Genomic DNA, 25,866 nt, shown 5'->3' with positions numbered 1-25,866 from the left:
TTTACAACATTATCCCTTGCACTCACCTCTGTTCCGATTTTTCCCCCTCCCCTAGATGGCAAGCAGTCCTATATATGTCGAATATGTCGCAGTATATCCTAGATACAATATATGTGTGCAGAACCAAACAGTTCTCTTGTTGTACAGGGAGAATTGGATTCAGAAGGTAGAAATAATCCGGGAAGAAAAACAAAAATGCAAACAGTTTACATTCATTCTTTGGGTTCTTTCTTTGGGTGTAGCTGCTTCTGTCCATCATTGTTCAATTGGAACTGAATTAGGTCTCTTTGTCAAAGAAATCCACTTCCATCAGAATACATCTTTATATAGTATCATTGCTGAAGTATATAATGATCTCCTGGTTCTGCTCATTTCACTTAGCATCACTTTATGTAAGTCTCTCCAAGCCTCTCTGTATTCATCCTGTTGGTCATTTCTTACAGAACAATAATATTTGGAAGAGTTTTAAATGCCAGTGGAGGGGTTTATATTTTCTCTCTGAGGCATCACTGAGAATATAGTGAGCAGAGAAGTGACCCTGTCCCACTTGTGCTTTGGGATCATCAATTTGGCAGCTCTGTGAGCAATAGTGTTAAAGTCAAATAGAAATGGGGGCCAATAGTCCATACATAAGGATCCCTGTGGGACCATATTTTGACTTAGAAAACCATATATTAACATGATATATGTTTTAATTGTGTTTTTATTTATTTTATTAAATAGTTCCTAATTACATTTTAATCTGGTTCAGGCTTCACTTGGGAGTGTTGCAGGCCTGGGTGCTCTGATGTAGAAGATAAGTTGGAGAGATGAGAGATTGGATTAGGACCATTTAGAAAAGTAACTGGGAGATGATTGGTTGGTTGTTGTCCTTCAATTCTCTAAGAAAACCAAAATGACATCACTATGTTAGAGTCAAGCTAGCGTGTTTGATTGACTGATGAGACCAATATGAGCTCAGAATGAATAGTCCCTATGAACATTTGGGGTAGATTCTCTAACTTTGAACATTTTGTATTGTTTTCTGAGCTAATTCAATTCTTCTTTGCTCATAGAGTGTAGCAAACTCTCTGATGAGGGCACACCATGCTGGGCTGACTTGTACCAGCGTCTCCCATGTCATAAACCAATTCTAAAATTCTTAGGAGAGACCTTGAGACTGTCATGTGTCATTTTTTCTGATCACCTTGTGAGCATTTGTCCTATGTGAATTCTCCATAAAATAGTTTTTTTGGCACATTTGGCATTCGAACAATATGGCCAGCCTAACAGAGTTGTGCCCTCTGCAGTTGAGTTGGAATGCTCAGCAGGTGATTGTGCACTCAATGCAGCCTCCTGAGCTAAGACGCAATGGAGCATGGATCGATTCTCTGCTGCTTGTACTAATTTTGGTCTAACAATCAACACCTAGAAAACACAGGTCCTCCACCAGTCAGCACCACACCATCCCTCTGTGGAGCCCTTAGTTACAGAAAATGGTGACATTTTGAATGCTGTGGATAAGTTTACTTACCATGGCAGCATATTTCCAGGGACGTCCACAATGATAATGAGACTGACACATGCACTGCCAGAGCTAGCACCGAGTTTGGGAGGCTCGGGATGAAAGTGTGGGAGAGAAGAGGTATTAGACTGACCGCCAAACTGAAGGTCTACTGATAACCCATTGTATTGTGCTCATTTGTTGTATACCCACCAAACCGGCGCCACACCAGGAAACTGAACCGCTTCCATTTGAATTGTCTTAGGAAGGTTCTGAAGATCAGCTGGCAGGATAAGGAGACTATCACAGTAGTCCAGGAGAGAGATGAGGACTTGGATTCAGGTAACTGTGGCATGTGTATTAGGAAAGGAGAAATGTAGAGGAGTAGAATCAGTAAGAGTTGGCAATAGATATTTATGGGGATGAGGAGAGGGAAACTGATGAATCAAGGATGATGCTTAGATTTCAAATTTGATGGTCTAACTTGCTTCCAGCAGAAATAAGAAAGGTTAGGAGGAATGGATTTAGGGAGAAAGATAATAAGCTCTGATTTGGGCAGATAGTGTTCCAGATGCCTACGGCACATCCAGGTAGAATTATCAAACACACAATTGGAGATAAAGGACTAGAGCTCAGAAAAACTGATAGGCTAAAGTAGTTAAAATAGGCAGGCTGTGAACATAGATTTTGGAATCATTTAATAGAGCTGAGAGGTGAGGGCCGGTGATATCTGCAACATAGAGATAAGAGAAGACCCAGGACTGACAGTATATCAAGGAGCAGGATAGGAACCTATAAGGGAGACAGAAAGATCAGGCTGATAGGAAGAAAGAGAACTCAGACTGAAGGGTGTCACAAAAACCCAGGTAGGAGGACAGAGGTAATCAGGGGTATCAGGAAGGAAGTAGTTGATGGTATCAAATCCTATAGAGAGAGATCAAGAAGAAGGAGGACTGAGACAAGGTCATTTGATTTTGTAGTAAAGTGATCATTGCTGATCTCTGAGAAAACCATTTCAATTGAATCCTGGGAGTACAAGCCAGACTGCAAACGGTCGACAACTGAGTGAAGTTGAGAAAGTGGAGGCAACAAGCTAAAAAGGAAGAGAGAAATAGGACTATATTTTGAAGAGATTGTAGAGCCAAGTGAAGGGTTTTTTTTTAAGTAATATTATTTTTATGGAAGTACCTAAGTGGCTCAGTGGATAAAGTGCTTCAGGAATATCTGAATTCAAATCTAGCCTCAGTCACTCACTAGCTATGTGATCTTGAGCAAATAACTTAACTTCCGTTTACCTTCATCTACTGATGAAATGGCAAACTACTTCTGTGTCTTTGCCAAGAAAATCCCACACAGAGTCATGAATGGGTGGATGCTACTGAACGGCAAATTTTTTTTATTAATTAAATCTTTTTACTTTCAAAATATATACATGGATAATTTTCAATATTTACCCCTACAAAACCCTGTGTTCTAGTTTTTTACCCTCCTTCCCCTACTACCTTCCCCAGTTGGCAAGTGATCCATTATATGTTGAACATATGTAATTCCTCTATAGGTATTTCCACAAATATCATGTTGCTCCAGAAAAATCAGGTCAAAAAGGAAAAAAAGTGAGAAGGAAAATAAATTGCAAGCAAATAAAAAAAAGAGTGAAAATACTATATTGTGGTCCACATTCAGTTCCCACTGTCCTCTCTCTGATACAGATGGTTTTCTTCATCACAAGACCATTGTAACTGGTCTGAATCACCTCATTGTTGACCAGAGCCATGTTCATCAGAATTGATCATTGTATAATCTTGCTGTTGCTATTTATAATGATCTGGTTCTGCTCATTTTACTTCACATCAGTTCATGTAAGTCTCTCCAAGCCTCTCTGAAATCATCCTGCTGATCATTTCTTACAGAAAAATAATATTCCATAACATTCATATACCATAATTTGTTCAGCCATTCTCCAACTGATGATCACCTACTCCATTTTCAGTCTTTTGCCACTACAAAAAGGGCTGCCACAAACATTTTTGAATAGCAATATTTTTAATAATGATTTTTAGAGTTCTGATTAAAAACGTCAAGCCTGGGTGCTTTAAAAAACACATTATACTATAGAAAACAAACTGGTTTAAGAAATTAGTTGGTATAATCCTTGACTTGATGTAGGCCAAAGAAACAATAATATTCCTTTCTCTAGCAAAAAAAAAAGGGGGTGTGTGTGGTTTTTATATATATAGTGAGGTACTTATATATCATGTGTTTATTATATATATATATATATATATATATATATATAATGAGTTTAAATAACTCAGCTTATAATGCCATTTATTCTACTATCTCATAACCCCTGATTTTGCCTTCATTGAGTGAAGTTTTTAAATATGAGGGAGATCCAGGAGCATTTGTAAGTAACAGAGAAAGAACCCATGTTTAAGAAAAAGATAAAAATTAGGGAAAGAAAAGGGATGATCAAAGGGAGCAAGTTCCTGCAGGAGACAGAAGTTGAGATCAAGGGCCCAAGGTTTTTTGCCTTGAGGGTAAAGGTAGTGTCTGAATTATAAACTTTCTAAAGGTCACAGGAAACTGAACTCAAATACCTCATCAAAGCTTCCTCCCTCTGTCCTTCCCCTTTCCCCAAGAACCCAATTCTCCCCTCTACCACCAGAATTTGAGAAAAATTCTCAGCAAGCCTCTCCAACCAGCTCTGAGGGCTCTCTTTCACTGTGGCTCTGGGGGCATAAGCTCTGCCTCTGTCCAGATGGGAAGTCTTCACTCTGGTCACTAACCAAAGCTCTTTTGGCTTGTGATTTAAGTCAAGGATACTCAAAATTGGAGTTATCCTCTCTTGATCTCCCCAGCACAGGACCTTATTTTCCTAAGAAAAGAGGCAATTGTCAGGAAAAAGTTGGAAATAGAAGTTTATCAGTTAAAGTGAGTAATGATTTTTTCTTACTCTTATTTAAATTTTTTCCAATTGCATGTGAAGATAAATTTTAATATTTATTTTTTTGAATTTGAGTTTAAATTTTCTCCTTCCCTCCATCTCTTCCCCCTTCCTAAGACTGTAAGCAATTTGATATCAGTTATGTATGTGCAATCATATACAACATATTTCCATTTAAGTCATATTGTGAAAGAATGGGCTAAAAGAAAAAGGCACAAAAAAATTTAAAAAGTGAAAATAGTATGCTTCTATCTGCATTCAGAATCCACCAATTCTTTCTTTGAATGTGGATATCATTTTCCAGCATGAGTCTTTTGAAATTGTCTTGGATCATTATATTGCTGAAAAGAGCTAAGTCATTCATAGTTCATCATCGGACAATGTTGCTGTTATTGTGTGCAGTGTTTTCCTGGTTCTGATCACCTTACTTTGCCTCAATTTATGTAAGTTTTTTCAGGTTTTTATAAAATCTGTTTGCTCATCATTTCTTATAGCACTATAGCATTTTATTACATTCATATCTACAACTTGTTCAATTTTTCCTTAATTGATGGGCAAGTGATGAAGAAACACTATGGTCAAGTTACTCTGGACTTAGATGGAGTAGAGTCAGGAAAGCAATCACCTTTCTCCAATGAACATCTGATTTATTTTTATGTGTATGAAATAAATAGGGATAGGGAATAATGCATCATGGACAGTAGGAGAACTAGCTCTCAGAACAAGAATACGAATCCTAGACTCTGTCATTATAAATGTGATCTTGGACAAGTTACTTCTTTACTTCAAATCTCAGTTTTCACATTTGTAAAATGAAAGGAGACAGAGCAGTGGATGAAGATCCTCTAGTTCTAAGCCTATGATCAATTGGCAGCCACATATCACTTTGGGAATCCTATCTTGTGGGTTCCTCTGAACTGCTCCTGAATTGAACACCAAGGTCCATTATTTCTTCTATTTGGTTATTCTCTTCCATCAATAAAGAATTTTATGGGTAGCTGAGGCTAAAAAATGCTAGTGGCCAAGCTTCTGGAGATAGTAAGGCTTTTAGTCAGGCTGATTCTCAGGCATTCAGAAAACACACAATAGGCTTCACTACGTCTGCCCAAATCATCTCTTCAGTCTGTTATAGTAGGTGGAGTGTCACATCTGAAGTCAAGAAGGCCTGATTTAACTTTAACATGTTTAACATGTATGAGACTGCCTGCCATCTAGGGGAGGGGGTGGAGGGAGGGAAGGGAAAAATTGGAACAGAAGTGAGTGCAAGGGATAATGCTGTAAAAATTATCCACGCATATGTTTTATCAATAAAAAGCTATAATTTAAAAAAAAAAAGGTCTGATTTAGAATCTTCCTGTCCCACACATCTACTGTGCCGATAGGCAAGTAAAGTAATCTCTCTCTGTTTCATCATTTATAAAATGGGGTAATGGGGATGGAGCAACTTTTAAACCTTAAAGCTCTCCTTGAGGGTGCACTATTATTATTTCCATTTTTTTACTTGAACTTATGCTCTTCTAGCATTGTTTTCAAATATGGTCAGCTTCAGCCCGAGTTGAGGCCTTGAATTGACTTTAATAGCATATATATAACATCTAAGATTTTTTCTACTTTTTTCTTTTCTTTTTCTGTACTTCTTTTCTAATTTTAAATTGTAGAGGGCTCTGGAGAAGTATACTTGGAACAAAGTGTCAACTCAGTGGAATTGATGAGATGATGGTTCTCTAGTTCACATATATACTTAGTACTTAGCATGGTGATGTAAATGTTCTCTAGTTCACACATACTCACTATGCTGCAATGATGTAATTGTGATAGGGTATTTAAGGGCTGAGAAAGACTGGAAATAATTTATTCCATCTTTGACCAGTCTCATGGCAGCTCTCCTGCCTTCATCAGTTCTCCACTAAGACTAAGGACTGGGGTTGATCCTGAGGTCCTCCAGAAAGCTAGCCCAAACATTACAAAACCAATCAATTTTTTATTTTTTTTTATTGAAGTGTTTTATTTTCAAAACATATGCAAGGATAATTTTTCAACATTGACTTTTGCAAAACCTTGTGTTCCAATTTTCCCCCCTTCCCCCCACCCCATCCTCTAGATGGCAAGTAATCCAATATCTATACATGGTAAAAATATAACATCTTAGATTTTTAAAAAACAGATAATGACATATCAATGCATTTTTTCAAGTAGCTCAAACCTAAGGCACCAACAATTCTCTCCTGAAAATTTCTAAGGGAAAAGCTACACTGGTAGTGAAAAGTCCAAGGGTTAGCTTCATTTAAAAAAAAAAAAAAGGTAAAATCTCAATTTCTGAATCCAGAATCAATGGTATTGTGTGTTGGAGGGAGAAGAGGGTAGGGAGTGGGACCTGCGCTCAGAATCATGGCTCTTTCATGAGACTCTTGGATAAGTTCTTGTCACTTTCTAAGTCTGGGATTCTAACCAGGGGCATCTGGGATTCTAACCAGGGGCATCTGGGAAGAAGAAGCCCTTGCCTCCAGGCCACAGTTCTGGAATGGCCTGGCCTCTCTGTCTGGGGTCACCGACATGGCCCGGTGAAGAGCTTACTTGATTTAACTGGATTATAGGATCTGCAGGTGAGGAAGAGGTCAGAGGGGATTGAGACTAAAGAGTTGAATCCCTACGGCTGAGAAAAGGGACTTGGAGGGAAGCAACATCAAGAAGGAAGTCAGGAGAGGGTCACAGCTCCAAAGTGACTAAGACCAGTCTCTCAGTGGAGAGAGCTCTGTGTTTGCCTGTGGTGGAGAGGATAGGGAAGGGGGAAAATTGGAAGAAGAAGATCAGAAGAGGTAGAATTGCTTTGTCTCTTGATGTCATACACTATTGTAAAATTCACTGACCACTCTGCATGCCTGAAATGAACTTTCTCTTTACCTCCCTTTTATAGAATCCCTCTTTTTCTTGAAGACTGAGCTGAAGCACCATCTTTTTATTTATTTCATTAAATATTTCTCAAATGTAAAAAATTTTAACAAGTATTAAAAAAAAAACTCTGAGTTCCAAATTCTCTCCCTCTCTTCTGTCCTTCCCTGCCTCTTTGAGAAGGCAAGCAATTTGATAGTGATTGTGTGAAGTCATGCAAAACATAATTTCCCAATTAGCCACGTTGCAAAAGAAAACACAAAGAAAATAAAACAATAAAAATAAATAAAGTTAAACAAAGTATGCTTCTGTCTGCATTCAGAGTTTATTAGTTGTGGCTCTGCAAGTAGCATTTTTTCAACATTGGTCCTTTGGAATTGTCTTGGATCATTGTTTTGATCAGAGTAGCTAAGTCTTTCACAGTTGATCATTCTTATAATATTGCTGTTACTATATACATTGTTCTTCTGCTCATTTTATTTTGCATGAGTTCATAAAATGTGAAGAATCGTCTTTTGCATGTATATTTTCTGAGACTTTTCATACCCTCCTTTGGAAACCTTGTATTTAACTATTTTGTATTTAATCACTTTTACTTACTAACTACTTATTCATGCACTTGTTTTATTTTTTATATTTGTGTTCTTAGCACCCAGGATAGTGTTTGGTACATTGCTATCCCTTAATAAATGCTTTTTGATTAATTGGATTTATGTTTTTGAAAATTGTTGCTTCATATCTTGTAATTTATTACACAGTGGAGAATGTACTTTATTCTTATATATTAACATTGATTTTCTACATATCTTGACGATTAGACATCAATCAGAAATAATTGCTCAGAAGGTTCCCTACACTTAATTAGTTCTCTTCCAATTTTAGCTACATTCATTTTGTTCATTCAAAACCTTTCAAATTTTTACAAAATCAAAACTGTCCATTTTGCTTTCTATGATTAGTTTTATCCTATGTTTAGCTAAGAATTCTCTATTTACTTATAGTTATGTAAAGGTGTCTTTTTCTGCCTCCCCTATTTTTAAGATGATGTGACCTTTTATATTTACACTATGTATCTTTTTAATCTTTTTTTTTTTTTTTAACACAATGTAGTATATGATTTCTGCCAAATTACTTTCCATTTTTCACTGGGTTCCTTTCTGAAGGTCACCTAGCTTTCAGGAGGGTCTTTTGTAGTCTGAATTCTTATTTGTGTACAAATTTCATTCTTCTATTAGCCTGGACAGAATCCTTGAGAATGGAGACTGTGCTTGAATGCACATAAGAAGTATTATTTGTGATAGAATTAAAACATAGTCTAGCCACAACTACTCACATTTCTTTTTTTTTTTTTAACAATTGCAAGATGTTTATTTCATAAAAACTCTGTTTTTACTTCCCTTTGTACATGTTGTATTATTTTTCTAGTAGAATGTAACCTCCTTGAGGGTAGGGGCTTTCTTTATGTCTTTGTGTGCCTGGTTCTTAATAGAAATGGAATCTGGTAGTGCATGTATTTGCCAGTCCCCTATTATACTCAATTTAAAGTTCCATGTTTCTACTGGACACTTCCAGTTTCAGTCTGAGAGATGCCATTAGTCTTGTTTACAGGAAAGGTAGTGACATACTCAGAACCTAATGACTAGTTAACTTTGTAGTGCTATAGGGTTGTGCCTGTTTACAACTACTTTACTACTACTTTGAGTCCTCAGATCTATTTCCCTGCCCCAGCCCCCAATTTTTAAGTTTTGAATTCCAAGACAGTTCACAGGGTTTTGTCGCATTCTTTATTCCCTCAATATGTAATTATGATAATTATTAGTGCTGTGCTAAAGCCAGTACCTAAAAATTCAAGGGAGCGGTGTGAACATTTATCTCTTAGAAATCAGCAAGTGCTACACATTAGGGTTTGATTTATTATTTGATTGGTTGTCTAGGTTTTTGTAGAAATGTTTATTAATGTGGATTAAAGAGATAAAAAAACAAACTTCTTTGTGAAGTGTTTTGAATTTTTGAACTTGGTTCATTGGGCTTTGGCCTGATCATTTATTGACCTGATAAATATTTACTTTCTTTTTTCCCTCGATAAATATTTACGATAATATTAACTGATATTTGTGACTTGTAAAGCTTAATGGGATGAAAAAACATTTGAGATAAGCTTTTTAAAAAGGAAGAAGCATATTCACATAGGGAGAAATCAGAGGAAAAGCAAATAGGTAGAAGGTACACGGTGCATTTGGGAGGCAAGGAACAAGCTAGTTTGGTCAGAGCTTAAGAGTATGTGAGGAGTTTTTTGGGGAAATTGAATCTGAAAACAAAGTGTGGTGATAGATTGTTAAAGGTATTAAATAACTGAGTTTGGCATTTACTGCAGGGACCACTAATGATTTCTGAATAGGGGAATGAAATGATAAGATTCATGCCTAAGAATGACGGAAGCTCACTGCTTTAGAAGGGGGAGAGGTGAAGAAAAGTTAGTGACACCATTGAAATGGTTGGTAAGAGGTGGTTACAATCTGTAGCCAGCTGGTGGGAGTGAAAATAAGTTGGATGGATGATGATGTATTCTTTGAAGGTAGAACTGATAGGACTTGATAGTTACTCAGATATAAGAAATGAGGTAGATGGAGAAGTCAAAGAAGACTTATTTATGAACATAGGGGGCCAGATCAGTGGTGATGTCTAGAGAGATATAGTGAAGTTAGGAAAAGAAGCAGGTTGGGGCAGGTTTAAATGGAAAGAAAATAGAGTAAATTTTTTTTTAAGCTGAGGCAATTGGAGGTAAGTGACTTGCTCAGGATCACAGAGCTAGGAAGTGTTAAGTGTCTGAGACTACATTTGAATTCAAGTCCTCCTGACTTCAGGGCTGGTGCTCTATCCACTGCACCATGTAGAGTAGATTTTAAACATATATTTTAAATGGTGGGACATCCTGTGGGTTATTGGAAATTTGGGTCAATAAGTATAGATTTATGAGTCTTCAGCCTAGAGGTAGCACTTGATGATATTGTCAGGGGAGAGGAGACTCAAGGACAGAATTTTGGGAAACACATTAAAAGGTGAACAAGAAGACAAAGAACCCAGGAAGAAGATAAAGAAGACATGGTTAGAAAAGCAGGAAGAGAACCAAGCTAAGGGAGGCGAGAGCATCCACTAGAAGAGAGGGGTCAACAGTAGGGACAATAAGGAGGATAAGGGCCAAAAAGACACGTTTAATTTGGTGATTGGGATGCTATTAATGATCTTTGAAAGAATACATACATGAGAATCTTAGATTTGATCTGGGGTAGAGGCCAGATTGGGAATAAGTAGGGAAGAAATGACATTAGGGATACAAATTTCCTTTTAAAGAAACTTGGAAATGAAGAGGAAGGGAAAGCTGGATTATTAGGCTTAAATGATCATTTCCAAATTATATGTTATATAACATTTTCCCCAAGGTTGGTTGATTTGTTTGTTTTTTCCCCTGATCTGCTCAGGTTACTTGGCTCTCTTTTTTCTCCAGGAAGTGTTATAAAATCTAATCAATTCAATTTTACCAAATCAGAAATACTTAAAACATAAATAACAATGGACTCTTTGTTTTTTCTGACAGTTGGTAGAATTGACCATTTTCCTTCATTGCTTTTGTTCAGTCTTTTTCACAGAGTTAAAAGGGTTGGGGTAGGGGTAGTGGTCAGGTAGATTGCTTTCTGGGGACTCTTGGTCTTCCTCTCTTCCCCTTACTTATTATATCTTTGGCTGGAATCAGTCTGAAAATGCTGTATGCAAGACAGACTGAAACTGTGGTTTCCTAGCTATTCTCTAGTTTGGGGAGGACCAAGGAGTTGGTTCATTTTCGTGGTTTTACTTTCTGCATCAGATAGAATCCCCAGGGATACCCTGAAACCTCTAGGCAGGAAGTCAGAGTCTGCTCTGAGTCTACCCAGACTCTTCCCATTCTTTCAGCTGCTCTGCATCATGCAAACCTGTGTCCTTTCACATTTTGTCCTTTAAAGTGGAAGAACCTGCAGAGCCCGATGAGCTCCCAGCAGTCAAAGTTTCTCCAGCTTCTGTTGTGCGCGCTGCCAAAGATCATGATGAACCAACCCTTGATGGGCAGGTATGGTTGGGTCCAGACTTGTCACATAGTTGAACTAGGAGGTAGAGCCATAGTTATAGCATTTGCAAGCAAGAAGGGACCTTAGAAATTATCCAAGTCCAGCCCTCTGATTTTTCATGTTGGCAACCTTAAGTCCTAGAAAGTTTACTTAATTAAATTTTGTGTCCAAAGTCCCAAAGCTACTTAAGAGGTAGGAAGTCATTAAGAGATCCCACCTTGAAGTCAGAAAGACCAGAGATCCAACTTCTGACTCATTCTGGACTCATTGTGTGACCCAGAACAAATCACCAAACTTCTCATTGTTCTAGGAAACTCTCTTAGACTATAATTTGCAAAGAAAATGGTCTTCTACTGTCATTGGTAGAGGACATTTCCTCTCCTGGGAGTTGCCTATATCAAGGACACTACATAGCTAATTCCTATCCCATCTCAGAACTAGTTAGGGTCAGAACCTGGATTAGAACCCAGGTTCAGTGTTTATTGCATTCTGGAAGGTAGTTTCAATCACCTATGTGATGTGATTCTAGGGATGAAGACTTCTTTGGACCAAATCTTACCTACTTTTTTTTTTTTTGCCTAAAATCCTGTTAGAGATTCATTCCTTTGAGAAATATGTTGCCCAAGGCCAGGAGGGGCTAAGACTTTGCTTTAAAAAAAGTGGATAAACATATTTCAATCTATTTTTCTTATTTTGTATATTTCTGTATTTTATTTTATGCATTGAAAAATGTTATTTTGAAAAAAAGGGTCCATAAGCTTCACCAGCCTGTCAAAGGGGTCCTTGATGCAACGCATCAAAAAAACCCCATTGGGACTCCCGCCTTACATTCTCTTTTAAAATGCAATTGTACAAGGGGAGGATTAATATATTACTCTTTAACACTTTATTGTGAATGAATTCGTTAGATCCTCTGTTCTGGGAAAGATCAGAACTTGAGCAATGAGACAATGCTGAATTCCTGAAGAGAGATTTTGGGGAAGAAGGTCTGGGATCTATTTCATCATTATGCATACAATTGGTTCTGGGTAAATACTCAGAGTTACACAGTTGTTGCTGGTGATTGTACACATAAGCCATTCAGAAAAGAAACCATTAAATTGAGAGTCAGGGAGTCTTAAAGTATAAAGGGACCTTATAAATTATCAAAGTCCAACCTCCTCATTATAGAGTTGGCTGAGGGAGAGAAAGGAATCCCTCATTACTCCATCTCCCTGTTGACATATGCTGTGACTACAGAAATTAGAGATTTTGAAAATTGAGGATGGGGCTAGTGGAGAGTGAAGAAAGAATGTGGGCATTGGGGAGACTGGGAAAGTATTGGGATTAGTTGACCCAAGGGAATAATGTCATCAATGGAGTGGAGTGTGTTTAGCCAGGATGGGATTTGAACCCAGACCCCCTTACCCCTGACTCTGGACACAATATTTTTTCCACTGTATCGAAATCTTCCTAGGTAATTCCTCTGGAGTTATCATATCTTTAGATGGAGCTGTAAGGAATGTATTACTTTATGTTGTCTTCCAAACAGGAGGGAGGACTCTGCTCATTGGCCTGGAGTCAGTTTGTAGGCTCATGCCATACTTCTTCCTATCCTTGAGTGTATTTCCTTCCTAAGATGCAACCCCAATAAATGTTTCATCATGGTAAGTGACCCTGGGATGGTCACCCTTTTGATGGCTAGGGAAGCAGGTTTGGGTATGCCCTATCACGTCAGAAAAGTTTCTGAGCATGGATCCACATCATCTGTCTGTTCTCCAAGATCCAGTGGAGTTCTGAAAGGTTCATCCCATTCTTGGCCAAAGAAGCTTTTAAAGATCACCAGGTTGCTAGGGGATTTTTGATCTGCACTGGTCAGCCCATAGTCGTCATGAATTCTTGAGGTATTGTAGAAAGTATTCCGAGCATATTGTCATGCTGCCCCTTGGCTCCACTCGTACTACTTCGTGTTCTACCTTGATGATACCTTCAGCATATCCTGGGGTTTCTCTCATTCTCACCAGATCAGAATAATTCCCCCGATGAATTAGAACAGTCATTATGAGAAAATGCCTCAGATGAGAAAGAATTAATCATCATGGCCAAATTCTGCTTTTTACTTATATATTTTCACCTTTTAGGAGTTCTGAGACATAACTAGTGCTCTGACCATCCTTGCCTAAAGGAAAAATAAAACAAAATAAGAAAACTGACTCAATGAAATTATACCCAAACAAGACTTTTCTATGGCTTAGGGACAAAATAATTGACTTGTTTGGCACAATTAGGGGTACTTAGCCTTTTTTTTTCCGTTCTGTGCTCTCCACCTAATTCTCATGGAGGATGGCAATTCCATAGGTAGCTATCCTGTTGAGTCATCCTTGAATCTTTCTACAACCAATGAATTTCCTTGTACTGTTGATTCTGTTTTCATAACCATCTCTTGGCATTGGGTGCCTTTTTTCTACTCACCCAGCCATCACCCTAATTCAAGTCCTCATCACCTCTTGCCTGGAGGATTGCTATAGACTCCTAATAGTTTCCTTTGCTTCTAGTCTCGCCTTTCTCCATCCATCCTCTACATGATTGCCAGAGTAATCTATTTAATGCACGGTTCTGATTCCATCACTAATCTATTTGAATGCCTTCGGTTGTATCTTTTTACTTCTAGAATAAAACATCTGGATTCTTCAACCTGGCATTTAAAGCCCAACCATACTCTGGGTCCTAAATCTCCCTCCATCTTTATCTCACATTACTTACCTTCTTAAATTCTATGATTCAGTGAAACCAGATTGCCAGTTCTCAAACTCAGCATCCCATCTCTTGCTCCCATTCCTTTGTAGAAATCATCCCCCACGCCTGGAATGCACCTCTCCCTTATATCTCCCTCTCAAAATTCTTATCTTCCTTCAAGGCTCAGTTAGCTAGGTCCTCTTTGAAAACAAAGAACCAACAACAAGAAGCAACAACAAGAGCTGGCAGCATATTGGGTAGAGCACCAGATCTGGAGTCAGGAAGACTTGAGTTCAAATCCAGCATCAGATACTTAATACTTGTGTGATCCTGAGCAAGTACCTTAACCCTGTTTGCCTCAGTTTCCTCATATGTAAAATGGGCTGGAGAAAGAAATGATAAGCCAGTTTAATTACTTTTGCCATGAAAATCCCATATGGAGTCATAAAGAGTTAGATACTCCTCAAAATTACTGAAAAAATCTTCCCAAAGTGTTCTTTGATCCTTCTGAATTATTGGGGGATCTTTCCCTCCTCAAATACCTTGCATTTAGTGATGTGGGTATATATTATATATTCTTCTCTTCTTCAACAGCTTGAAGGTAGGGTTTTTCTTTGAAATCTCTGAGTCAGGGCCTAGAAGAATACCTTGAACATAATAGATACTTAGTAAATGTTTGTTGAATTGATTAGTCCTCAAGATTTCTTCACTGAGCTTCAAGTTTTCTCAAATTGGTCTCTTCCATCTTTCTTGGACAGACTTATAGCCTTGGTTTCTGGAAGTCCTAATCTTGTTCCTTTGGATCCTGGTCCATTTTCCTGAAATATTTAGCTCTTTAAATACACATTTAATTGATAAATTTTGTTTATATATTAACTGAGCTTTGCCAACATAAACCTCCATTGTGCTCCTTCTTCATGACATCCCACTCAAAAGTTCTCTTAGGGAATTGAGTGGCTTTTCAAAAGCCACTTTTTATGATTCTAAAATATCTACTACTTTAAAAAGATATGGTAGCATCAGATAATTCCCATTAGAAAGAGAAAGATCTCTTTTTCTCAAATTTAGTGTTTGATCTAGACATACAATTTTCACTTCCATTCCCATTCTTAGTCAATAGCCCTACTTACTAATATTAATATTTTGTTATTTAATGTCCTCTTTAAATATGTGCGATCATATCTACTTATTAGTGTCAGTGCATCAGTCTGTGAAACCCCCACTCCACCACAGCAAGATATAAGTGCTGGAAATGATGCCTTTAGCACATATTTAGTACTCAGTACATATTTTTGAGAGACCAAATATACACTCAATATGAGGCTTCAGAAGATTACAGAATTACCGAAAGAGCTGGAGCAACCTTAGAGATCATTCAGCCCAAACCTTTCATGTTATTTATGAAAAAATAGAAGATGGCATAAGGGAAAAAACTACTTGGAAAAGAGATCAGGTTGCTACTGATATTCAGGCTTTAAAGTGACAAGTTCCAAAGACCAGAAGTGCTGGGTATTTGGGAGTCTGAATGTGTTGATTCAAGTCCCTAACCAATGTTTATGTTGATTTTGATTTGCAGGAGGATGCAGCTGCTGCAGGAGAGGATAAAGGTGAAGGTGAAGGTAAAGATAAAGTTCTGGATGGAAATGAAGAAGGAGAAAAAAATGAAGATGAACCCCAAGGACAGGACAGAGATGAAATTCAAGGGAAAAGTCAAGGTCAAGGTATAGAGGAAGAAGAGAAGAAGAGTAAAGAAGACCATGGAGAGGGAGATGCAGAAAGAGATGAAGGTGGAAAAGAAGGTGTAAAGGAAGGTGAAGAAAAAGGTGAAGAAAAAGGTGAAGAAAAAAGTGAAGAAGAAGGTGAAGAAGAAGGTGAAGAAAAAGGTGAAGAAGGTGAAGAAGAAGGTGAAGAAGGTGAAGAAGTTGAAGAAGAAAGTGAAGAAGAAGGTGAAGAAGAAGGTGAAGAAGGTGAAGAAAAAGGTGAAGAAAAAGGTGAAGAAGAAGTTGAAGAAGAAGGTGAAGAAAAAGGTGAAGAAGAAGGTGAAGAAGAAGGTGAAGAAAAAGGTGAAGAAGAAGGTGAAGAAAAAGGTGAAGAAGAAGTTGAAGAAGAAGGTGAAGAAAAAGGTGAAGAAGGTGAAGAAAAAGGTGAAGAAGGTGAAGAAAAAGGTGAAGAAGAAGGTGAAGAAGGTGAAGAAAAAGATGAAGAAGAAGGTGAAAAAGGTGAAGAAGGTGAAGAAAAAGATGAAGAAGAAGGTGAAAAAGGTGAAGAAGAAGGTGAAGAAAAAGTTGAAGAAGGTGAAGAAAAAGGTGAAGAAGGTGAAGAAGAAGGTGAGGATGGCAGTGAAGATGAGGATGAGGATGAGGAAGAAGATGAAGAGGAAGAGGAAGAAGAAAATGAGGAGCCTCTGACACTAGAATGGCCTGAAACAAAAACTAAACAGGCCATTTATCTCTTCATTTTACCCATCGTTTTCCCTCTGTGGCTGACAGTTCCAGATGTCAGGAGACCGGTAAGATATCTCTGCTTGTACTCCTGTCCCTTAAAGACGTCTTATGGAAGTTTTCAGGTGTCCAGGGCTCACCCCTGAGAGGCAGAGTAGATGCATCCACTCATGTTTGTGGGCAGAATATTTCAAATTCTAGAGTTGAAAGGAGGCCCTGATTAAAAATTCATTGAAGTTACAGTTTCAACTTTGGAGACCTCACCACATAGAAAAACACCCCTTTAAATAAAAGATTAGCTGAGTATGACTTAAATATACTTTAAGCAGGAGTTAGGAGTCATAGAATTTTGTTCTGGTTCCCAGAGTGATAATATTTGAAAACCTGTGCCTTTGTTTTCACTATCTGTAAAAAGGGAAATGCCATTTGTTCCCTTTAATTTCACAGAGCTATTAGGAGGATAAGATGAGATCATAGAGTAATTTGAAGGCATTTAGAAAATCATAACAATATTATTATTAGTCATAATAGCGAATACACTCTTCTATATTTCCAGGTGATATGGTGTAATAGAAAAAGTCCAGGAGTCAGGAAAACCTATGTTCCACTTTTATCACCACCACTAATTATCATATGACTTTGGGTTTCCTCATAGTTCAAATGGGGAAAATAATGTTTTTTCTGCTTAACTTTTAAAAATATGGTGAAGATCAATTGAGAAAATGTATGTTAATCAAGTATTTTACATTTGGTATTTATTATTGTAAATACCAGTTTTTTTTTTCCTTTCCCCTGAGGCAATTGGGGTTAAATGACCTGCCCAGAGTCATACAGCCAGGAAGTATTAAGTGTGTGAGATCAAATTTGAACTCAGGTCCTCCTGACTTCAGGGCTGGTGCTCTATCCAATGTACCACTTAGCTGCCCCGAATACCAGTTCTTTAAACAAACAACACTTTCACTGTATATTCCTATCAGTGGAACAGTTGGGTCAGAGAGCATGATTATTTCACCACTATTGGACTGAGCTCTAAAATGATTCTATAAATCTCTAGTTCCATCAACAAATGTGTGGAATATATGTTCTTCTACAATCCTACTAAAATCGAGTTTAATTTCTTTTGATTATATTTGCCACTTTGATGGGTGTGAAATTTTATCTCAAAGTTATCTTAATATATCTGACTTTGATTCTTAGTGAGATTGAGCAGTTGTAAACTGATTGGTCACCATTATATTCCTTCTTTTCAAAATTGTCTTTTTGTATCCTTTGGCAATTTATTCATTATGGACTAGGAATTACCACTATGTCTTTTTGACAAAATCTTATGCATTTTAAAGATCAAGTATTTGTCTTTTATATTTGCTATAAATATTTTTCTTTTAATATTATTTTTGCTATGTAGAATTTTTTTATTTTTATATCATAAAGAATATTATTTTCCCCAATAATTCTTCCCATTTGTTGAATCGAAAAACAATTCATCTTTCCTTTATAATTGAGAGAAAACTTTATTTTATTTTTATCTTTTTAATACTTTTAAATGTTTAAGTCTTGCATGTAAGTAGAATTCAATGGGATTCATTGGTAGATTCTACCAATAGATTCAATGGTATTAGATGTATGTCTTAATCCTAGAGACATTTCTAAGGAGAGTTATTCCAAAAGATGATCAGTAGTGCAAAAGTTTTTCTGAAGTTTCCTTTGGGATTTGAAAGAGTAACTTAGTACCTGGAATCATATTGAAACAGAGCTTTTGTTATCTTCTAGATACCTCAAGTTCCCAGGAAGAAATAATGTCCTAATGTAATTCCATTTGGACTCTGTTTCAAAAACTGCTCTGTGAATCCAAAGAGTATCTATCTATCAGTGATTTAGTGTTAGACTAGAGAAAAGTCTTTAGTGATCTGTATAGCTATTCTTTACCCTATTCAACATTTTTATCAATGATATGGATAAAGGAATAGATAGTATGCTTCTTAAATTTGCAGATGATAAATTGGAATAGTTAATAATTAAGGTTCAAAAAGAAGATAAAATTTAATAGCAATAAATGACAAATCTTATACTTAGGTTAAAAAAAACCCTACCTTTCCAAATATAATTTAGAAGAGGTATAGTTAGATAATCATTAATTTGAAGACTTTGCATTTTTATTGGACTATAAAGTCACTATGAGTCAAAAATATATGTTTTACACTTCCAAACTTCTCTTTCTAACTTCCCATGGGGTCTACAGAGGAACTATTACATACAGATGATGAAGAAAATATGATAAAGAATTTTTTTAAAATTCCAAAGAACTCTTTTGATTCCTAGGTGGTTTGGAAATTAAGGAAAGGTCAAAACATCATATTGAAAGTGAAAGTTGAGAAGGAAGAATGAAATTTTTGCTATAATCTTTCATAAAGAAGTTTTAGGGTTTTTTTGAGGGGGTAATTAAATTAAAGACATTTAAAGTGTATGGTTATGAATATTTCAAAATACCGACTAAAGGATTTTAGGAAGAGAAAAATTGCCTTATAATGTTTTCCTTGTTTTTTTTTTTAATTACAAAGTTCACTTATGACTAAATTTTGGGACATCCATTGAATATCAGTCTCTGGTCTTCCTTTTAAAAGTAATGTATTTATATGACCCTTAGAGACTAATCTTCACATTGCAAATGTCTTTCTTGGCATATTTATTTGGCATAGATGGAGGGAGTTTGAGAATCTAGGAGAAGAGCACAATAGATATTTCCTTTCATTATTGTTTCATAATTGGGACTTTTCCAAACAATATTGAGTATACAATATGAGATATTGTTTTTTGGAGGCTATAAAGTCATTTATACATTTTTTTCTGTAGTACTGAAAAATGTTTTTACTACACTAAAAAAATCACTTCTGCAATTAAAAAAAAAGTGTTTATTAACTTTTTTGTTCTTGTTTAAAACTATGAGTCACTGGGATGGAATTGACTCTTTTCAACAATGAAGTAATTCAAGGTAATTCCAATAGACTTATTATGGAAAGAGACATTTGCATCAAAGAGATGGAGACTGAATGTGGATCAAACCATGACATTTTTATCTTTTTTTGTCGTTGTTTGTTTGATGCTTGTTTTTTTTTCTTTCATGTGTTTCCCTCCCTCCTCCCCTTTTTCTTACAGCATGATGAATATGGAAATACATTTAGAAGAATTGCACATATTTAACCTATATCAGATTGTTTGTTGTCTAGGGGAGGGAGAAGGAGAGAGAGAGGGAGAAAAAAATGGAAACACAAGGTTTTGTAAAGATAAATGTTGAAAACTTTTTGCATGTATTTGGAAAAATAAAATACTATTAATTTGGGAAAAAATATCATTATATTACATTGGCTCATTGTTAGCCTCTTTGCTTCACAAGTTTGGTAATAAAAAATTGACTTAAAAATAGGAAAGGACAGGCAGAGGAGATTCTCAAGGGCTCTGTCCAATACTGATTCCAATTCACATATCATTTGAATCCTAGCAAAATAAACTCCTTCTTCTCCTGTCAAGTAGCCATTGGCACAAACTGGTAACTTTTGGTCCAAATGCCTTAGTCTTTCTGTCTCATGATATTGTTTCACTTATTTTTCTAAAAACTTTCCAACAGGAATCTAAGAAGTTCTTTGTAATCACATTTCTGGGCTCCATCCTGTGGATAGCCATGTTCTCATACCTCATGGTGTGGTGGGCTCACCAGGTCAGTAAACAGAAACTCTATCAACGTTTTTTCCCGTTCAGACTTTTCCTGAATATAATAACCAAGGCTTACATATCACTGTGGTTTTGAGAATCTAAATGAATTTTCTAAATTCTCATTATTCTCGCTGAAGACTTGAAAATAAAATTATCTCCAATGATATAATACTTTCCAGATGAGAACTACTGATTTTCTTACATAGAAAGTAAACAGACTTTTGAGGGACTGGCCCTTTCAGCTGCATGGCATGGTGGATAGAGCACTCTGCTTGGAATTAGGGGAAGTTTTATCTTCCTTAGTTTCAAATATGGCCTCAAATCCTGATTAACTGTGCAACCCTGGACAAGTCACTTAACTCTGTTTGCTCATCTGTAGAGAAAGAAATGGCAAACGCTCTAGTATCTCTACCAAGAAAATCCCAAATGGGGTCATGAAAAATCAGATTAAGACTGAAATGACTGGGTCATAAGGTCCTTTTACAGTAGTTGTGGTACAGTGGGAAGAGTCCTGGTTCTGACGTTAGAGGAGCCACATTCAAGTCCCACTTGTGATGCTTAATTCCTTTGAGACTCGATCTCACTTAATCAAGTTACTCACTCTCTCTGGATCTCAGTTTCTTCATCTATGAAACAAAAAGCTTGACATAGATGTCTCCCAAGGTTCTTTCTAGTTATACACCTGTGATCCTAGAGAAAATAACTGCTCCTGGTTATGGTGCTACTTTGATAATATTGGTTCTGCTTGCAGTTAGTGGAGATGTGGAGACAGTGTTCAGGTAGGGCAGTGTGGAGAGTACCCCCTTTTTTCATGAGGTAGTTGGGGATTATTAAGTGACTTATTTGTCTAGGGTCACACAGCTAGGAAGTGTTAAATGTCTGAGGCTGGATTTGAACTCAGGTTCTCCTGACTTCAGGGACAGAGCTCTACCCACTGCACCATCTAGCTGCCTCATGGAGAGCCCATTTTAAAAAGAGGAGAATTATCTGATGTCCTGAGAACATCCCTTCTCCTTCCCCTCTCTCGGTGATGTGATGGACAATAAGTTGCCAATCCTTTCTCCTCTGCTGTTGTGTTCTGCTTTCTAGAGCCCCCACGTTGGGGTGACAAAACATAACTGTTGCTTTCTAGAGCCCCCATGCTGGGGTGATTAAAATATACCTTCCTAGTGGAGAAGTGATGAGGCAAAACTCCCAAGGATGGTGGAAGAATGGAGTCCATTTATTACAAGGTCTTTCCCCCCTTTATACCCTCATACCCTTATTTAACAAAAACACTGGGCATGTACCCAGGATGTACTGCCCATGTGGGACCACATGAACAACTTGCTATTGTATGTAGTTTGCCACCTGGTATCCCTCTGCCTCAATTACAACACAGGTTGTCACCGCCCAGACTTCTCAGGAAGGTTGAGAGCCCTTAGGGGAGATGGGGAGGTGAACCAGACATTGTCAGCAGGTTCGCTCTGGGCTGAAAGGTCTTATACCTTACCCAGAGTTTCCTCACTGACTGTGACCCTCTATACTCTGCCCTCCTTCCCCCCATCCCTTATAAGTGCTGAGGGAATGAGCTAGGAGAGAGAGGGAGAAAAAAATGGAAACACAAGGTTTTGTAAAGATAAATGTTGAAAACTTTTTGCATGTATTTGGAAAAATAAAATACTATTAATTTGGGAAAAAATATCATTATATTACATTGGCTCATTGTTAGCCTCTTTGCTTCACAAGTTTGGTAATAAAAAATTGACTTAAAAATAGGAAAGGTCTTCTGCCTAAGGCTCTAAGTTACATGAAGGCAGTAATTATTATTTATTATTTTTTAAAATAAAATGTATTTATATTTTTATCATAATTATTATTTATCTTCAGATCCCCACAGTGCTCAATACATAGGAAGTACCTAAATGTCAATGATAAATGCTTTTAGAAAGCTATAGCCATGGTTTGTTTTCTATACTTATTACTCTTTCTTTACTAGGTTGGTGAAACAATTGGGATTTCTGAAGAGATTATGGGCTTGACAATCTTAGCAGCAGGCACTTCAATTCCTGACCTCATTACAAGTGTTATTGTTGCCAGGAAAGGCCTAGGAGATATGGCTGTTTCCAGCTCAGTGGGCAGCAACATATTTGACATCACTGTGGGGTAAGGAGAAATCTTAATTTTCAAGTTAGATTGAAAGAATTAAAAAAAAAATCTATAGGCTCTGGCACAATAGGATCCATTTCTCTGTTTTCTGCTTTGTTCATTTTGAAAAGAGATATTTGCATTATTGTTATAAAGGATAAAACGATTTGACTTTTTCTTGAACACAGTATGTTGCAGAACTTAAAATGCTGCTTAAAATAGAATTGATTAGAATTTACAGATGGATTGAAAAGTGAAATCCATTAAATTCCATTACTGAGTATGGCTAAACCCTCATCTCATTGATTCCTGGATTTGGCAGAGGAGTCCTTGATGCAATCTCAGTTCCCGATTCTTCTTTGTATTTGAATTACTGCCAGTTGCAAGGCACTAGATTGCATTTCTAGTGAACAATCAGCATTTTCAAATCTCAAGACCACTTCTGCACACGATCTCTCCATCCCACCCCACCCCAACTTTTTTTCTGGTCTATACAGAATAGTAGCAGCCTATCATCTGAATAATCCACATTTGATAGCTTTTGGATGATTGAGGGTTGCCAATAGGCTCTGTAGATGTGGAGAAAAGAAGATGGGGTAAGGTTGTTGGGTGCTTAAGAAAGTAGAGAATAATGGCTCAATTTCCTCATTTGTAAAAATAGAAAGGTATTACATTGGAAATACACTAGAAAATGTCTTGTCCTGTCTTGTTCCTGGAACATCACACTATGTACTCATCCCCCTTTCTTGTCTTTCAGTTTACCAGTTCCCTGGTTTCTCTTCTCTCTCCTCAACGCGCTTCAGCCTGTCCCAGTGAGCAGCAATGGCTTGTTCTGTGCAATTGTTTTGCTCTTTCTCATGCTCCTGTTTGTGATCTCTTCAATTGCAGTCTGTAAATGGAAAATGAACAAAATTCTAGGGTTCATCATGTTTCTCCTTTACTTCATATTCTTGATTATCAGTGTAATGTTAGAAGATCGAATCATATCCTGTCCCATCTCCATCTGAGTCAGTCTTGAAGCCGATGCTATTGAATGAAGAACAATGAACATGTGATGTTCCTCTGTGGATCATTGTATTTCCTGAAGGATGAACTCCACCCATGGAGTTGTGGCTCAAGAGGGTGTCTGGGATGTTTCACAGTAAGCAATGTCAGGAACTGGAGGCTTGATGGTGACTGAGTTTTATACTTGACTGATGGAATATTCTTCCCTGAGGGGCTCTTCCCTGGACATCATACTCTATAGCCAGCACACTAAGACCACAGGTGTAATTGGAATTAGAGAACCAATTATTTTTTTAAAAAGGGGTAGATGAAAGGGACTATTGAAAATAGCCTTCACTATTACATCATTCCCTAGCCACATCTAAGGGACTCCTGGAGACTCCCAATTTTGTCAGTCTCCTTTAGGCTCTAAACCAGATTATTCAAACCAGCAGACCTGGTTTCTGTATCTACTTCCCTAAGTAAATATGGTGCTGTTTTTCCCCCTTTTTCTTAAGTGAGGTGCCCATCCAATTTATAGTCAAATTATGTTTTTGAATTTAGGTAAAAGTCACTAGTAAGAAGAAGCATGATGAGAAGCAAACACTGTTCACAGACTCAATTTATCTTAAGTGAGATTTTGAGCATTTGAACAATTTTGTTGTAAACAAGAGGGTGTATGAGTTAGATTTCCTCACATGTATCAATCATCCCTAGCTTAGAAGGGGAAAAGTTTAAGCTCCTAAGAATATGAGCACTTTTGAAAAAGAGGAAGGAGTAGGACTAATGAAAAGTGATTTTTCTCTCACATTAGGACTAATGGGAGTGAGGTAGATATTGGAGAGGAAGAAAACAAAGTAAGATAATGATTTTAAAAGCAAACATAATAGAATGTATGCATTCAAATGAGTGATGTTCTCTTTGAAGTAGTCCCTTGGGAAGTAATAAACTTATTCTAATTGTTACCATTTGCTGAAAACAGTTCCAGGACTTTTTTTTTTTTTTTGGCATTACCTAAAACCCCAACAAATAAATCTATTGAATATCCTCAGTGGTAACAAACCTTTGTCCTTCGGAAATGGATTTAATTTTTGGAAACAACCACTGAAATTACTTTGGGCGATCAAATTGAGAGTATTGTTTTTTAAGAATGAAATAAAAATATACAAGGTGTGACTATAAAGAACTGAGATAGCTTTTTGGCTCCGACATGTCACAACAGGCAAAATGCTTTGAGTAAAGATAGCATTCCTTAGATTATTTAATATATAGCTTCACAAGGTTATTAATTTGATGATGGTATTATTTATTTGTATATATGAGTTCTGATGTGATCAGTAAAGTATCATTCTTATGGTTTGTAGTTCTATATTTTAAAAACTGAAGGTGTTTCCTCAAAAAGCCTGGAAATGATGTTACAAGGGACAGCATATTCTTAGTTTAAACCTCCTCTGTGGAATTTGTTGATATGCTTCTATATTACATATTACTACTTGCTGCTTTTACTAGTTCAAACTATTGGAAAAGGAACAGCCTTTTGAAGTGTCACTGTTATGATCAAAGTTGAAGACAAAAGCGGCCAAGGGTGACTGTCAATTACTGTTATATAGTGAATGACAACATAAGAAGGGAGACCCCTGGATCCCCCAACTGCTCCAGAACCAAAGGATGAAATCCACAAGAAAGACTGTTTTCTCCCAATGGCCTCAGCCAAATCCCATTCACCTAGATCCCAGAAAGATCTTTCCTTCCTAACAGTGCGCTGTGAAAACCTCTAGTCCTTGACATTGGTTTTGATGTTGGATCCTAAGGATCAATGGACCTTTCCATCCACACTGAGCCGTTTGATTCTTTAAGTACTGATCTTCCAAATCAGAATGTGAGCTCTTTGAGAACAGACTGTTTTTCTTTTCTGTGCTCCCATAGACTAGTAGAGTTGACACAGAGTAAATACCAAAAAATGCCTTCCCATCCTATTGAAGGACACCAGAAATATGCTTTCAAACAAAAGAAGAATGAGATGACTTATTGTTAACTCCTAGAGAAACCATCCATGTGATTTCTTTAATAAAATAAGAGTAGTTTCTTTAAATGATACTTCACATTTTTATATAGCAAGGCAATTATTTTTCTGTATCTTTTAAGATCTCTAGGTTACATAATAGTCATCTCCACCAAGGAGGTGCAATTTTTTATTTCTCCTTCATTCTCAAAGCGGACCATGACATCAAAGAGGTGATGTCATGACATGCAAGTAAATTAGATTTAAGTGAGGGAGGCTATGCAAGGTTTTCTTAGTACTTCTCTCTGTTACCTCATAAAAGAGATGAATAGTTGTGGTCAGTCTCATACTCTATGCTACAGGAAAGAGCAAGACAGGGTATAAGTTGTGTAGTCAAAAAAACTAAAGACTTCTTAAAGTCCTATAAAATAGAAACAATATTAAATTAAGAAGCAGTGACTTCACTGTCA

General features: G+C 37.0%; 1 protein-coding gene across 1 annotated transcript in view; it reads left to right on the top strand.

The window, feature by feature from the left end:
* The window catches only part of SLC24A1 (solute carrier family 24 member 1), a 40,823-nt gene extending 15,194 nt beyond the window's left edge, over positions 1-25,629 (top strand). Inside the window, exons 3-6 of the mRNA XM_031955355.1 lie at positions 15,711-16,643; positions 20,198-20,287; positions 22,262-22,428; positions 23,168-25,629. Of these exons, the coding sequence (XP_031811215.1) occupies positions 15,711-16,643; positions 20,198-20,287; positions 22,262-22,428; positions 23,168-23,417 (1,440 nt within the window). The 3' untranslated portion in view covers positions 23,418-25,629. The remainder of the gene's footprint in view (positions 1-15,710; positions 16,644-20,197; positions 20,288-22,261; positions 22,429-23,167) is intronic.
* Positions 25,630-25,866: the final 237 nt, after the last annotated feature.

The sequence above is a fragment of the Sarcophilus harrisii genome, chromosome 2 (genome assembly GCF_902635505.1).
Source record: "Sarcophilus harrisii chromosome 2, mSarHar1.11, whole genome shotgun sequence".
NCBI classification, from domain to species: domain Eukaryota; kingdom Metazoa; phylum Chordata; class Mammalia; order Dasyuromorphia; family Dasyuridae; genus Sarcophilus; species Sarcophilus harrisii.
The sequence above is the reverse complement of the archived record's forward strand: the minus strand, read 5'-3'. Positions and strand labels throughout refer to the sequence as shown.